The sequence below is a fragment of the Sinocyclocheilus rhinocerous genome, unplaced genomic scaffold (genome assembly GCF_001515625.1).
Source record: "Sinocyclocheilus rhinocerous isolate Xijiao unplaced genomic scaffold, SAMN03320098_v1.1 scaffold87, whole genome shotgun sequence".
Classification (NCBI taxonomy): Eukaryota; Metazoa; Chordata; class Actinopteri; order Cypriniformes; family Cyprinidae; genus Sinocyclocheilus; species Sinocyclocheilus rhinocerous.
This window is the reverse complement of record NW_015650709.1, coordinates 61903-78920: the sequence shown is the minus strand read 5'-3', so window position 1 is coordinate 78920 and position 17018 is coordinate 61903. Positions and strand designations below refer to the sequence as shown.

The 17018-nt window shown below is 38.1% G+C and overlaps 1 protein-coding gene across 2 annotated transcripts in view; it reads right to left on the bottom strand.

Moving 5' to 3' along the window:
- LOC107712470 (GDNF family receptor alpha-2-like) overlaps positions 1-17018 on the bottom strand; it is a 75548-nt gene that overhangs the window by 10937 nt on the left and 47593 nt on the right. For both annotated transcript variants that reach the window (XM_016517728.1, XM_016517729.1), the window contains exons 5-6: positions 3702-3811; positions 2502-2642 (exon numbers count right to left, since the gene is read on the bottom strand). In XM_016517728.1, coding sequence (XP_016373214.1) covers positions 2502-2642; positions 3702-3811 — 251 coding nt within the window. The remainder of the gene's footprint in view (positions 1-2501; positions 2643-3701; positions 3812-17018) is intronic.

Below are 17018 nucleotides of genomic sequence, written 5' to 3'. Positions count from 1 at the left end.
CACCCCACACACACACACACACACACACACACTCACACACTCACACACACACACACACACACACACACACACAGGCTATCTTAAAATTATGTGAGCTGGCTTGCTGTCTACTGCTTCCATGAGCTTGTATCTATGACATAAAACACAAGTTCACTAACAGCCATTTACCAACACCATAAGAATAATGCTGCTAATGTGAAGCAGACTATTGATTTCAAAAGAGTTTCATATTAGTATGTTACTAACATCAAATCCCAGGACATTAATTGTGTCTGCCAGTTTATTATGGGATTATCATGTTCTCAGTAAGGATATGTTGTATTTGATGCTACCTTACAATTCACCTAAATTGAGGTATAGTTTATTTTTGCAACAACTGTCACATCAAAAGCATGCCTACAATTCCTTAAAATGCAGTCTACGAAAGCAGCTTGCTAGGTTTGGTAAGAGAGCCATGATCTACATAAAATCCATGCAAATTATGCTGTATCCATGCTTGTTTTGACTTGAGAAATCTCTCTCAGCCTATCTCACAGTGGGATATCGGATGAACTGTCTCCTGAGCTAATGCCTGAAGCTCTGTAGCTTATTATCTTATGTTTTCATTTTTCCACTTTGTTATTTATTTCACTCTCTGGAAGATATTCTTGCCAAGCAATCAAACTTTTTGGGGGGAATTTCTTCATCTTAGATTCTCTTTTATTTGCCTCCTGTTAATAATAATTTGATCTGCCTATATCTAATAATGCAATTTTTTTTATAACCATTGATACACAAAGTCTATTTTCTAACATTATTTTCCAAGTTGGCCTTTTCTTGTCAACTTAGCAGGAAACTGCATCAATGTAATCTATTGGTATTTTCTTTGAGCATAACTCAGACAAACAATCATTTACATGTTCTATGAACTGTGATTTGATACATCCTGCTAGTTGCTAAGCCTTTGCTAGAGAGCATTTGATTGGACAAAATTATTTTGGGCCATTTTCCATGTACAGCAATACTGTAAAATTTAAATGTGTAGTCACTGTTTAGGAGAACACTAGCATACATATTATCTCAAAGCTAAAGGTGCCAAATAAATGTACTAAAATGTATTTGAAATACATTTATTTCATGCTGAGTATACTACAAATACATTTACATATTTATTTACTTAATAAAATACCCTGCGATTGTACTTATGGTATACTAAACTGGTATACTTAAAGTCTGCTAAATTGGAACAACTAATTTTGTACTTAGTGCACTTTAATTGTGCGGAAGTAGTGCTTAAGCCCAACTAAAGGAAAGGAAATGACATGACGTGTGGCGTCCCATACTTGGAATTTGTGCTCTGCATTTGACCCATCCAAGTGCACACACACAGCACTGAGTAGTGAACAAACACGCACCGTGAACACACATCCTGTAGCAGTGGGCAGCCAATGCTGCGGCGCCCAGGGAGCAGTTAGGGGTTCTGTGCCTTGCTCAAGGGTCTCACCTCAGTCGTGGGTTAGGGTTAGGGACTCGAATCCGTGACCTTTGGGTTACAAGCCTGACTCTCTAACCATTAGGCCACGACTGCCCTGATATGCTGAAGTATATTTGTGCTAATGTGGAACTATTGCAAGTATACTTCATGTACACTTTAAATATCTTGCTTTTAAAGACTGATATTATTCAAAGATCATCCAATCTTCATCAGTAGTGACAGTAAAACACATTGTAGGCTTAATATTAAGAAATGTGCATTGTGCACAAGTGATACTCCGAATAAAGTTTAATTATTTTTATATGAGTAAATCTTGAGCGATATGTCAATAAATATGTTAATAGATTTGAACTATATTTAGTATGGAATAAATGTATTTTAAATATATAACATTTTTACTAAGGGCAGTCACATTAGCAAATTCGTGGACAAAAAAAAAGGTCCATAGTCTATTGTCAATAGCTCATACAGAATTCTCTTTCAAACCAAGCACATTTCTGTTAAACTAAATCTAAAATATGTAAATCTAGATGATGAATGAATGAATTAGATTATTATTTTAAAATAAGCCATAAAAGTCTGTTTAAATGACTGGACTGACACATTATCACTATGAAATGCCAAAAAAGGAGTCCTGTAACAGCACATGATAACATGTCAGGCTGGAACATGTTTACTTTCTGCTAACAAGCATGACATTAATTACAAAACAATCAGACATTTATGATTCTAGAGGTGGGTAGAACTTCCACACATGGAATGAATTTTGTAATGGAAAGTAAACACAAAACATGGCAGGTTTCAAACACCGTCACCGTAGCTGCAGCATTCAGGTTTAAGAAGTAGCAAAGAAACCTATTTCTAAACAACCGCATGCTCATATAAGTACCGCATCCTCAATTACTTCTCAAAAAGCTGAGTATAAATTCTGAATTGAATGAGAAAGCTGAAAGCTAAGTGGCAACTGAAGCTGCAGGGACAGACTTTACAGAAGAAAAGCTTTAATAACAAAAGAAGAAAGACTTACGGAGACAGGTGTTTTCTCTGAAGTCCTGTAGAAATTTCTCACACTCTTCCTCCTGATTCCCGCTGCCCCTGCAGGTACACCAGGGGGAGATGGTGAAGTTTGAGTGACCTGAGTCCATGTAGTTAGGAGTCATGTCTGTACCTATAAGGAGAACAAATCAAACAAAATAAGTCATTCTAGGTTACTAAATAATGTGTATCACAGTAAACTATTAAATGAATATGAGCATCAGCATTACTTTTCAGGGGTAAAATTGAGAATATTTTATATGTCTTTTTGTTATTGACTATTTTGTCTATTTTGTTATTGATGAATGAATGAGTCAAAAAACTAATATTTGTTCAGTTTAATTATATTTGATGTGCTCTTAATGTTTACTAAAGATGGTGCACAAAAGTTCGATAAAATATTAATAGTACTTTTCTCAAGCTCTATTGACAATGACTTACATTTTCTAATATTATGCAATACATTACCGTTCAAAAGTCAGTAAAATTATTTTAATGTTTTTTTAAAGCAGTCTCTTATGCTCACCAAAGATGCATTTGTTTGATCAAAAGTACTGTAATATTGTGGAGACAATAATATTTTTCTATACAGTTTTCTATTTTAATATATTTTAAAATGCAATTTTTTCCAGTGATGCAATGTTGTTCACAGTTGTGCTGCTTAATATTTTTTATTTTTTTATTTTTTTTATTTTTTTGTGGAAACCATGATACATTTCTTTCAGAATTATTTGATGAATGGAAAGTTCAAAAGAACAGCATTTATTTGAAATAGAAATTAATGGTAACAAGTCTTTACTTTCACTTATGATCAGTTTAATGCATCCTTGATGAATAAAAGTATTCATTCCTTTCCAAATAAAATAAAATAATCTCATACCCCAACATTTTCAACGGTAGTTTATGTGTAGTAGTAGTAGTAGTAGTAATAATAATAATAATAATAATAATAATAATAATAATTTTAAAATTATTGTACATTCTATCTATCTATCTATCTATCTATCTACTGATAAATATTATATATTGAGGTCAGACAGACAGACAGATAGATAGATAAGATAGATAGATAGATAGATAGATTCATACATACATACATGCATACATACATTGTTTATGAACATTCACTGCATTTATTTCTGTTGTATATCTATATCCCAAACAAAATGATTAAAAACATTCTTCAGCTCACCAATGAGTCTGGTGTAAGATGCAAGGCAGGCCTGATAGTCATCGTTGAGGCAGCTGCTGATGGAGTGAGGGGTCATCTGACAGTTTGTGTGGAAATCAGCCAGTCGTGACCTTGGCACAAAAACACAACAGCAGCATGCCAACATGAAACTACTTTCCATGAAAAACAAAGTGCAGTCAGTCTATAGTTTTGCCTAGGGGTGAAAAATTGGGGAAAGTTTGTGCGTATGTGTTTATGCCTGAAGAGGCCAGCTGTAATCCACAAAGGACAGAGTTTGAGTCTGTGCATGTTCAGAGGCATCTTCGGCTTCACACATCACTGCTTCTTCTTCAAGATAAGGCAAAATCATGACCATTTCTCTCTCTTTTGCTGTCTTTCATTCTTTCTCTTTATTTTTTCCTCTGTCCATTAGTTATTCATCGTTGCTGACCGTGACCACAGCATGTTTGTGGTTCAGAGGCATCTTGATCCTCTTTGTAGCATGAGAGAGCACAAGAGCTTCCACAAATACTTCAACTGTCTTCTTATAGCTTAGCCTTCCAATCTCTGTATGTTTAAGGCAATAAATAAACCACTGGCAATTTGTTGTTGCAGAGAATTTTAAACATTGTCAGACAAGTTTACAGATGCCACTGATGTGCAATATTTCTGTCCACCTCCTACAGGAGATCTGGGAGCACTGCTGTGTGGCTCAACAATTAAACAGACACAGCGGATGTTTCTCAACACCCATGTACATCACCGGTCCAACCATACACACAACACATAGTCATCTGTCCTTTACATTTACAGTAATTTCTTTGCTGTTTGGTTGCTTATCTGAACAGTTTATAACAGAACTGTGCATGCTCTCATTAGTAGTCATACTGTAGGTATTGTTTGTTCCAGTGCACATATATTTCCATACGTTTGCCTAGAGACTAATGCATATATTATAACATATAGACAGCCTCTAAAACAGCATTCTATGTATGAGTGACTTTAGAGATGTCCAAATGTTTATAAAGCATTTTAGGTTAATCGAATATTGAATTAATGGAATTAATAGGTTGATTTTATTGAGGTCAAAAATGATCTGTATAATAGTATACTGTAACTATGTACACTATTTTTCAAAAGTTTGTGGTTAAAATGTATACTCTATACTAAAAACTAAAATGTATACTCTATATTAAAAATCTGCAGCTGTGTAAATGTAGCCAATGCGATTTCCAGATTATTCACTTTGTCTAAACAAACAGTGTGTGTATGTTCTTTATTATTTATTATAATGAAGGTTTTGAAACATTACTGAGGAAATTATTTCATCATCCCTTTAAATCTGCTAAAATGTTTTTCTTAAAGACAGAAATCCAAAGAGGCCATGTAGCTTATTTACTCCTGGTACAGTGTACCAGGAAGATATTTTTCTGTAGTTCAGAACAACAAAACCATATCTAATCATGAATATGTTTTATGCTAAATATACAGATATGTGGAATATGATTTTTACCATGGAGGATTTACAGGAGACCAAACCAATGAGCAATAAAATCACATCATGCAGCGCTTCTTATAGTCCGACTAGTTGGGGGGAAAAAAAATCACATTGAAAACAAAAATTGCATAAATGATTTATCAGCCTTGCTATTGCATCATTCATATTAAGGTAGCGTCACAGAAGAATGGTTTCTCAAACATCCCTACTATTAAAATCTGATTACAAAAGTTAGCTTGAATCAAAGTATCATTATTGTATTTTATCTCCAGTCTTAAAAACTGCTCTTTCAGAAACCACTTGGTAAACGCTGTTGTTCAAGTGCCCTCTGTTGCACTCTAAAGTTTGAGTCAGACAGAAAGTACAGTTAGAAGTGGGTCTCTGTGGAATGTAGTACTACTAAACACAGATACGGTACCAGTGGCATCCGGTGTGTATTTAACTCATACACCCTCCCTACTTTGTAAATGCACCTTTTAATTAGCATACAGCTAAAGACCCTGCTGTGATTTACATGTCTAATTACATCTGTTTACACTGCTGGAATCAAATGGAGAAGTGCAACAAATATCGATGTACCAGATGGGTTCCCAACATGATATAAATACTTGAAAGAATAGGGGCTGGAAGTCATAAAATTTCACAAAACTTTCCAAGCTCCTTGTTCTAACTTTTTTTAACTATTGCGAGATGTTTTATATCCTGTAATACATTTACAATGTTTTTTTTGTTTTGCAAAGCAAAACCAACAATGTCTAATGAAATATATACTTGACACAATTTTGGCAAAAGCAAAGTTTATTCCAATGCATTCGCTTATAAATAATGCAAAAGCCCATATCCCACATAAATTATTGCAAGGGTTTCTGTGAAAAATCGAGGCTTACTCTTTGCTCTGAGAAAATACAAAATAAAAACAGTGCTACAGTCTGTTGTGAATGAACCTGTAAGTTGAAACACATTGCTCAGCAGCGCTGTGTGTTGTTAAACTTCTGAAATTCACAGGCAAAGTTCCCTCTCAGTGTTTGTTTTATCTTCAGTCCAATGTAAATGAATTTACCGGTTACATTTGATATTTTACATGGTACATGGAACACTATTTACACTACACTCTCAGAAAAAAAAGGTGTAGCTGTCACTGTGGTGGTACCCATAAGGTATAGAAGCTAGAAGATACATCTACCTTATTTACTCCTAAATGCTACCTATTAGTCCCTTAAAGGTATATTAGTACCCAAATAGTTGTATACAGTGGGTACGGAAAGTATTCAGACCCCCTTAAATTTTTCACTCTTTGTTATATTGCAGCCATTTGCTAAAATCATTTAAGTTAATTTTTTTTCCTCATTAATGTACACACAGCACCCCATATTGACAGAAAAACACAGAATTGTTGACATTTTTGCAGATTTATTAAAAAAGAAAAACTGAAATATCACATGGTCCTAAGTATTCAGACCCTTTCCTGTGACACTCATATATTTAACTCAGGTGCTGTCCATTTCTTCTGATCATCCTTGAGATGGTTCTACACCTTCATTTGAGTCCAGCTGTGTTTCATTATACTGATTGGACTTGATTAGGAATGGCCCAGCCAGAGCCCTGACTTAAACCCAATGGAGCATCTCTGGAGAGACCTAAAAAAGGCTGTCCACCAACGTTTACCATCCAACCTGACAGAACTGGAGAGGATCTGCAAGGAGGAATGGCAGAGGATCCCCAAATCCAGGTGTGAAAAACTTGTTGCATCTTTCCCAAAAAGACTCATGGCGGTATTAGATCAAAAGGGTGCTTCTACTAAATACTGAGCAAAGGGTCTGAATACTTAGGACCATGTGAAATTTCAGTTTTTCTTTTTTAATAAATCTGCAAAAATGTCAACAATTCTGTGTTTTTCTGTCAATATGGGGTGCTGTGTGTACATTAATGAGGAAAAAAAATTAACTTAAATGATTTTAGCAAATGGCTGCAATATAACAAAGAGTGAAAAATTTAAGGGGGTCTGAATACTTTCCGTACCCACTGTATATTAGTACATTTTGAAAGGGTACCACCCAAGTGACAATTGTAATTTTTCTTTTGAGAGTGTACTACAACGAGCATTTAATATTAGAATATTATTACATATTTATATATAAAACCTGCAAAAATAGGGCACAATGTACTGTATTAATATGTAGCTGTAGGAATATTCCCTTTTTTAACAACAGATGTTGCATTTTACTTCTGTTGTGTTTCAGACTTCATGGAAATGTCCATAACAATTAATGGATTCTTCTTCTTCTTCCTCTTCTTATTTTACAGTGTAGCCAATCACAGCAATGGACTTTTTGCCTGTCTTCCTCAGTAAGAAAACAATGTCCTCAAAGGAGGCAAAAGAGATGCAGTCTCCCTCTGAAACAGTGTTATTTTAGAGTGGTTTATACATTATTTGATCTTTTATTTTATAATATTTGTTTTATTTTTGTATTATTGATTATTTTCCCTCTATATCCTTCTGGGAAACAACAATCCTGTTCTTCTGCTACATCTTCTGATGCTCACAGGCATAATGACAAGTGACGGACACTGTTTTCCCCCATGTGATCAGGAATTGAAATTGCTGCCTGTCTTAGACTCAATCAATAGTAATATCTCTTATTCCTTCACCTACAGCTACAACATTATCAGAGGACAAAAGACTCTCAAACTGGACCTCCTTTAGTTTCTACTGCATTAACCAGCTAATGAAGCAAATAATGCTTGTCTTATTTGTTCTACGTCTTATTTGTTCTCTCTCTCTTACGGTATTAGTTGTAATCTCAGAGCACATTGTGCTTTTCCTTTTTGTTTCAGTGTAATGAAATTTTTTCCTCCTAATTTTAGACAGACTTTTCTCCATCTTCCTTATTGGTCAAATGAAGTACTCATCCTGCTAATGTGTTTAAGCCAAAAGAGGAGGGCTGTTTTGTTTTTTATTTCTTTTGGGAGCTGTTGGTAACTGAATGTATCTTAGAGATGCAAGTACCTACCAAACAGTTGTTTTTCATGGCAAAAGCGAGACAAGATAGACCAAGATAGAAAGGTTGTAGCGGCAAATTTAGCCTTTCAGGTGAGGACAATATAACTGCTATAATTTACTGCTCACTTGAAGTTTAGAAAAGGCTGTCTAGGATCGTTTGGGCAGAAAGTGCTCTGGCATCAAGATAAAGCACATTTCAGTTCTTGCTAGGACTCCTCTATTATACCTGAGCGGACCACTCACTGCTCAAATTACAGCCTGTCTGCCTTCGAAGGGTTAGAAAGGTCCTTTTAGATTCTCTATTCTCTGAGAACCCCCCAAAATGAGCACTGCTAACAGTTATTTCATAAAAAAAAAAGATGCTTAAAATACTGTCATTTGGTCAGTTTTTGTGATAATGAATTTCGATTCAGTGCTCTTCAGGCAAATGGGTAATTAATATCTTTTTAACAATACTTTTGGTTGCTATGGACGGCACTAAAACAGAGGCTGTAGCATTTATCTTAGAATTCAATGTGTACAGGAATTAAATGGAGCAGTAGTTTGTAATTATTTTTCATTTTTAGAACATGTATGTCTATTCGCTTTACTCTTGTGCTTGATGGACCTTTGTTGGACAGCATACTGTATTTAACACGAATGCAAATGAGGTTGGTTAAGGACAGATGTAAATTCTGACGTAAATTGTAAATTGATCTAGCAGCAGTACATCCTATTGAACAGACTGTACACACTGCATGTTTATCCCTAATAGGGTCAAATGGTTCTTGTTTATCTAACAGTGAGAAGAAATTCCGTAATCTGATGGCACAGAGGCCAAGTTTTCTTCAAACTTTTTGAAGTTGTTTTGCGAATAAAGATTAAAATCTGCTTTCATTGCACATGGAGCACCTGAAGCTATGCCTCTCAATTGGCAAATGATGGAGTCACCCTGTACTTGAGAATGAAAGAGCTCTCCTGATGCTGGCTTGAAGGACAAAGAGCTGAGCCACTTTGAGGCTAATGATTGACACTGACAAACAAAAGAGCCCTGCACCTTTTACCAAGAAAGCAATTGAAATGGTCCAATCTCTACTGAATTTCAGACTTATCGATGTTGAGGGCCATTACCGGGCCTTATTACGTTAGATTCATCTTCGAGCGGCAAGGGGGGAATGTTCAGATTTATTGATTCACCCCAGAGAGAAACATTTCTCCTCATATATTGAATATAGTAAACTTATACTATAAGTTTAAAATATTTAACTTTAAAGGAGACACTGCTTTTGCAGTCTAGATGATTGTGGGCTTAAGAAACTGTAGAGTAGACAGCATGTTTAATTTAACACAAATGAAACGAGGCTATGGGGGATAGAAGTACATTACCTCGGTGTCGATTGTTTCTTTCTCCTTCACAAAAGAAGATATTATGAACAGTATTCGGGAAAGTTACTTTTAAAAGTAATGCATTACAATATTGCATTACTCCTTAAAAAAGTAACTAATTACGTTACTTAATTACTTTTTAAGGAAAGTAATGTGTTATGCTACTTTTGGGTTACTTTTTAAAATCTGGCCAGGGCTTGTTTGTTTGTTTTTAATATAAAAAGTTATTTTTTTACAAGTGTAAAAGCCCTTTATCAATAAAAGTTAAATTAATACATCGCAGGCTTAAGGAAATGTAAATTCACGTCTGTCAATGTCACATCTTAAGGAAATGTAAATTCACGAGTTTGCATTTAAATGTTTTGATTCATTCTGAGGAATACTGAATTTGTGTATTGTGCAGTTGAGATGAGTAAATTCTAGCGGTGTAACGATACATGTATTAGTATTGAACCGTTTGGTACGAGGCTTTCGGTTCGGTACGCATTACAAACCGAACGATTCGTTGGACTAATCCTATTACATTTGGAAAATAAAAGAGCTTAAAGTGTGTGAAATATAATGTTCTCAGTGCCACTGCGCTCAACAAGGCAGCCCGAATTACATAACAGGCAACGTGCTGTCTGCCCCACGATAACCTCCCCTTGCTGGGGTGCGTCGAAAGACGAGGATCATGTATCAACGATAGCCAGAGATATTGTCAAAAACATCAATTATTGGCAATATTAAGAGGATTTGGCATTTTCAATTAATGTAGCCCTGTTACATTCTTATTTTTATTAGGTCTATTATTATTATTAAGTTACTTTTATCATTAAATTTTATTATTAAATTAAAATTACAATTAATTTGCCCCGCAATATTACCGCATAACTGACGCGCTGCGAGGATAACAAAAGATAAGGCTTTTTGCTCCTCAATTAAAATGTTTTTTTTAAAAAAAGGGGTTGTGCTGTTCTGTTGTAAATAAATCTTAACCAATGATTCCTCACTGCATCTACTTTCGGAAGGCCAAATAAAGTGCATTTGCTTTCGCACAGAAACACACAGCGTCTCCCTGACATGGCTGCAACAACACTACTGCGGTTGCTGAAACCACGCCTTCTTTCTTTACCGTTATCAGCATATGTTGAAGTAGATTCGTCTCTGAGAGAATATGTGGCTTCAGATGCCGAAAGCTCCGTCATTACTCTTCATTCCGCTTTTACTTTCAACGCAGTGTCTCGTTCCCTACTCAGGGAACCATGGTTACATAAGTAACCTGAGACGTTTTTATTTAAATAATTCAGGTATTCCCTTCTTAAGTAATGAAGAATGATTATTATATGGTCCATAGTTCTGGACATGTCTATTTTGGTCAGTCACTCTTGATATTCATGATGGCAGAGATATTTTTCATGGTTTGTCTATTCTTACTCCATTATTCTATGTTTACACCAAATCACTTGTTTCTGTCATTAAATGTGCTCTGTTCCAAAACCTAGTGAGCTGCCTAGAGAAGCATTTCATTATTGGAATGCTCCCAACACAAAGGCTGTTCTAGTCATCTAGCCTACAGTAGATACATAGTTTTGGAATTTTAGAATTTAAAATTTTAGGGAACCATCACACACATATTTTGTGGAAGCAATCCCAAAATGCATTTTGCCTAAAGGTCTGTTCACACCAAGGGCAATACCAATAACTATAAAGTTTGAACAATTGTTCTAATTCTGTGGAGAATAGTAAAGTCTACAGAGGAACAATGTCAACAATATCACTTTTAGAAAGAACAATCCTATCACTTTTTCTAGTTGATGAGCAATAAAAATATTAACAGTCTATCAGGATCTATCCAACTTTAAAACACTTGAGGAATTAAAGTGTCAGACATAACGTCTCGGTTATGTACGTAACCCTCGTTCCCTGATGGAGGGAACGGAGACGTTATGTTGTGACGACATAACGGGTTTACTTGAGAGCCCCAATCCGTTCTGACTTTAAGAGAAAACGCCAATGAAATTTGGCTAGTGGATTTTGCATGCCTGAGCCACTCCCCGTGCATACGGGTATAAATAGGCGACAGGTGCATCCACTCATTCAGGTTTTACGCAGAGGAGCCGAGAATGTGTCCCTGGCAACCAGTGATGGTCCGAGGTTGTGACATGGGGACATAACGTCTCCGTTCCCTCCATCAGGGAACGAGGGTTACGTACATAACCGAGACGTTCCCTATCTGTTGGTCACTTCGAGTTATGTCGTGACGACATAGGGGGTCTATGGAAAGCGCCACAACCTGAACCCTGTCACAACCCTGTGGCATTGCAAATGTTGACAAGCAGCCGCGTGTCAGACAAATGCTATGCAAATGTCGTAACCTTCCCAACGCCCCTGCGCAAATTCGTTGACCTTGGCGCCCACAGGGACCAAAAGGTGAGTACATCACTGCTGGAGATAGCCATGCCACTGTTCCTACCGCAGAAAACCTTCTCTTAAGAGAAGGGACTTCGACCTTCGTTAAAGGTGCTTCATGCCTTTCCTGTTTTTTGTTTACAGCTTGGCAGTAACCATGGAGAAGCAAGCCTTCTGTAGAAGGGTGCTACGGAGGCCACATCCTACCCATAGAGATGGTATCATGCGGAGACACTAATATGGACTGACCCAGGCCTGGGGCAGTACTACATCTGGAATGGACTCTGAGACAGGTCCTACCTGAGAGAAGAGAGGAACGACTGCCAGCAAAGCCTGACAGAATGGTCTGTCAAAGGGAAGACACAGGTTCACCGAGAGGGAAACCTTACCGTGGAAGAATACACATATGGGATCGCCCGAAGGGAATCAAGCCATATGGACACCTAGCCCAGTCCAGGGGCTGACCGAAGACCTAGGCAAGCTAACAACGATACTGGGCCTGGCATCAGACTGCTCCGCCCAGTCTGACTGCCAGGGGTGCTGGAGGATACTCAACCAGGGTTCGCCATCCGGGGAACTCTACTGGAAGAGGAAAAAGGCACTCGCATCCCTGGGTGAGGGGGAATGGCTCAGCAAGCGTGACATCAGCCGGTCCTTCCCGCCACTTACCTATTTCCTAACACACAGGAAGAAACCGGCTAGAAGCGAAGACTGTAGAATCTTGCAAAGGTGTTCGGTGTCGCCCAGCCCGCAGCTCTACAGAAGTCTGCCAGAGAGGCGCCGTGCGCCTATGCATATGAGGAGGCGACACTCCGTGTCGAGTGAGCTCTCACCCGCAGGGGGCACGGCTCGCCTTGGGACTAGTACGTAAAGGCGATGGCATCCACTATCCAGTGGGTCAACCTCTGCTTGGAGACAACCTTCCCTTTCTGCTGACCTCCGTAACACACAAAGACAAATGCACAATGCTCTTACGGAACACAGCAACGCTAAGGCTGGGTCTGCCTGCTCCGAGGGCAGTGCTTGCAGGTTCACCACCTGATCGCGAAAAGGCGTGGTGGCAACGTTGGGCACGTATCCAGGCCGGGGTCTCAGGACAACGTGAGAGTAGGCTGGCCCGAACACAAGGCACTCTTCGTTCACCGAAAATGCTTGGAGGTCCCTGACCCTCTTGATGGAAGTGAGAGCGGTCAGGAGTGCTGTCTTAGCAGGTCCAATCGTGCATCTTCGGGGGTCTTCTCGACGAGAAGAACACCAGTTCACGAACAGACTCCACTTCAGTGCATAGGCTTGCCTCGTAGAGGGAGCTCTAGCCTGAGTGATGATGTCTACCATCGGCGGTGGCAGATCATTTAAGTCTGCCGCGTCCCATCCAGGAGCCACACGTGGAGGTCCCAGAGATCTGGACGCGGGTGCCATATGGTGCCGAGTCCCTGAGAAAGAAGGTCCTTCCTCAGAGGGATGTGCCAGGGAGGGGATGTCAGGAGGAGCATGAGTTCTGAAAACCAGGTCTGGGTGGGCCAGTAAGGCGCAACCAGCAAGACCTGTTCCTCGTCCTCCCATAGCAACTACTCAATAAATCAGCTATGATTAAAAGTCAGATAAAATATACATCAATAGATATGATTCTTTATAGTAATAAACAGAACGTCTGTCATCTGTCTAGAATATAATGTTGTTCGTTTAGCAACATGTGAGTTGAGTTGCCTAGGTAGAGCAAATTGTTCACTTATTGGGTTCCCTGAGGGAAGATTAATGTTGCCTTCTAAGACAGCCTTTGTAGGCAATAAGGTAGAGAGGCAGGTTATGGAACAGATATTTGATGTTTCTTATCATACTTTTAACAATGTTAACTAATGTCAGTCCCTTTGTCTCGTGTGACCATTTCATTTGTCTTATTTGTAACCACTTAAGCATTTCAGACAAGACATAAACATGCCAAACCTCGACAAGGAAGCTTCTCTTTCTCCCAAGGCCTTACATTCTCACTGTCTCTCCATCTTAGTTAAAGGTACGCAGTAGTAGCCCCCAGGTGTGTAAAATCCCTGCATTATCACAGGTGACCTGGTTTTGTGGAGCACATCATGACAACAGTTGAATCATGTTGCTTACACAACAGAAATACCACCAGATCCTTCAATGACACTATTTTAATTCAGCTCCTTGTCCAGACTTTTATTATTCTGTGAGTAGTTTAATGCAACTCACTTCTCGCCAACAAAACTGCATTCAATACACGATCCATCAAGTGCATCTAAAACCCTTGACTTTGTTTGACTTAATAACCTCCAGTTATTTTCACATTACATCTTTACTCAAATTTCTGCGCTGGCAGCTGCTACCAGAATCATATTCAAGACACTGCTTTCAGCCAATGCAGTCACTGGCTTGGTGCCCTTCTACCTGCAATCCATTACCTAACCATACACCACACTCAGACTGATGTGACTGGCTACATCCAATTTGGTCGTCTAGGTTTCTTATCACTCCACATAAAAGCCATTTTCACTTGGCCAGGTCAAGAAATCTTTCCATACTTCAGCAGAATGCACTGTGATGTGCTTAGTACATATATAAATCAGTAGAAAAAGCCAGAGAAATGTTGATTATGCATTGTGGTGCTCTCGTGAATGGCGGCGAACTGACCCGGAAGAGAAGAAATTGTTGAATGAAGTCATTATTTTTGTTTTCTTTGCGCACAAAAAAAGGATTCTCATAGCTTCATAAAATTAAGGTTGAACCACTGATGTCACATGGACTATTTCAACAATGTCCTTACTATCTTTCTGGGCCTTGATCGTGGTAGTTCTCTTGGTCAGAAAGCTCTCGGATTTCAACAAAAATATTTTAATTTGTTTTCCAAAGATGAACAAAGAACTTATGGGTTTGGAACGACATGAGGGTGAGTAATTAATGTACTACTAATGTACTACTATTAAATGTACTGTGATACGTCATGTTAATATTTTTAAAATGTACCAAATTGCATCGTAACCATTGCAAATGTGCAATTACAAATATTTTTAAATACATGACATGGAAGTGTAAATATAAATTACTTTAAAGCAGTATTTGGCAGTACCATATTTCAAAGACAAAAGTCTTATCTAAATTCTACCTACAGTAAGTTGTTCAAAACAGTACTTAAAAGCTTAAGTCATTTCATTTAATGTAATTTTAAACTATATTACATTTATATAATTGCAATTAACATGCAATTTGAAATAAATGAACTTTTCCACAACATTCTAATTTATTGAGATGCACCTGTAAGTATGCATATTTTTAAAATATATTACTTAGACAATAAGTACTGTTTTGTAAAGCACGCTAAGGTATATTTATTTTTCACAAGGGCTGCGAGAGCATCACTTTTTTGTTAAACGGGCTAAAATGTCTCAAGAACTTATGTTCCTTTTATTCGGCTGTGATGCGTCCCACATTTATAAACACAAGAAAACATTCTCTGTGAACAGTCCCTTATGTAGACAATAAGCATCAAGGCACCTCTCTATAATTTGGAGAACAGCTCATTTATGCATTTTCTTGTGAGTCATTAGCTGCTTTTCCACTGTCGGGCCAGTGCGAGCCAGTGCTTTAAACGGGCCGGGCAGGGCTAATAGCCTCGGACCTGTAGCACCGAGCCCAAAATCACGATACGTTTCCACCATCAGGCCAGAAGCTCACAAAACGAACATGATAAAAGCCAGTGCTTTAAACGGGCCGGGCGGGGCTAATAGCCTCGGACCTGTAGCACCGAGGCCAAAATCACGCTGCGTTTCCACCGTCGGGCCAGAAGCTCCGCTGCGCTTCACTAAAACCCGCCCTTTACACGCCTCTCAGGAACAACAAAGATAAGTTATCAGAAAACTAATAAGAAATAAGTCACTGGAACTAGCGCGATCACAAAACGAACATGATAAAAGTGGCCGTTTGTTTGTATGCTTTGTTAAAGATTTAAATCCAAAAGCATCGATGTTTTACAATAATAAGCAATACATTGATAATAATGAATTAATTTATCAGGATTGAAAATTAGTCACACAGAAATAAAGCAGTATGAACATAGCCTACATACTTATTCAGTCGAGTGTGTTTCTGTTAATTTGTAGTCACAGTATATAGCCTACATCACATTTAGAAAGAATGATCATTTCTATATTTTTATAAAAAGCTCCCAAACAAAAAACATTATTCTATTTTTATGACATAGGCTACGCGGAGCTAAACTCTCGAGACGAGACTTATGACAGATAAAATATGTTACTAAATAAATACAATATTATGATAGAGAATAAGAAGCTGACGTCTCATTTCTTCAAACGGTCGTATTTACCATGTTTACTATGGTAACGTTAATGGCTAGCGTGCATAGTCTTTTGCATCACTTATAACTATTTCTGCCTTGTATGGTGATCATAATCCACATCGGATCAAGTTATTTCAAACACTCGCTGCTGTCTGAAAGTGAGTTTAAATAAATAAAATTATTTTAAAAGCCTTTAATGCTGATGTTATAGCTGTTAACTTTATGAAATGATCCGCGGCGCTGTCGCTCTCCAGATGCCTTTGTTCATAACCACTCCTCTAGCCCCATCTGGCCCGCTTTGGCCCAAGGTTTTCGTTGGTAGGGTTGGGTATCGTTTGGGTTTTTTTCGATTCCGGTGCCAAATCGATACTTTTAAAATGGTTCTGGTGCCTAAGTTTAAAGGAGTGGACACGAAAATCGCGGGAGCAAAACACATGTTGTGGGAGCAGGCGGCAATGGTCAGAAATTCAGCGGGAGTGGGATTAAAGACAACAGCCGAATCCGGGACATTTTGGGCAATTAAGAAATCCCGGCCAGATGCATTTTTGCAGCGGGAGTGGGGTAAAGAAAATGGCCGAATCCCGGACATTTTGGGCAATTAATAAATCCCGGCCGGACGCATTTTTGTAGGTCCAAAAAGAGGACATGTCCGGGGAAAGAGGACGTATGGTCACCCTAATTTATTGCTAATCTATGTATTCTTTTTAAAGTAGCATATGGAACATATTTTCTGCCTCATTCTGTGACAAGAAGCCTCATCAGATCACAAAAGGA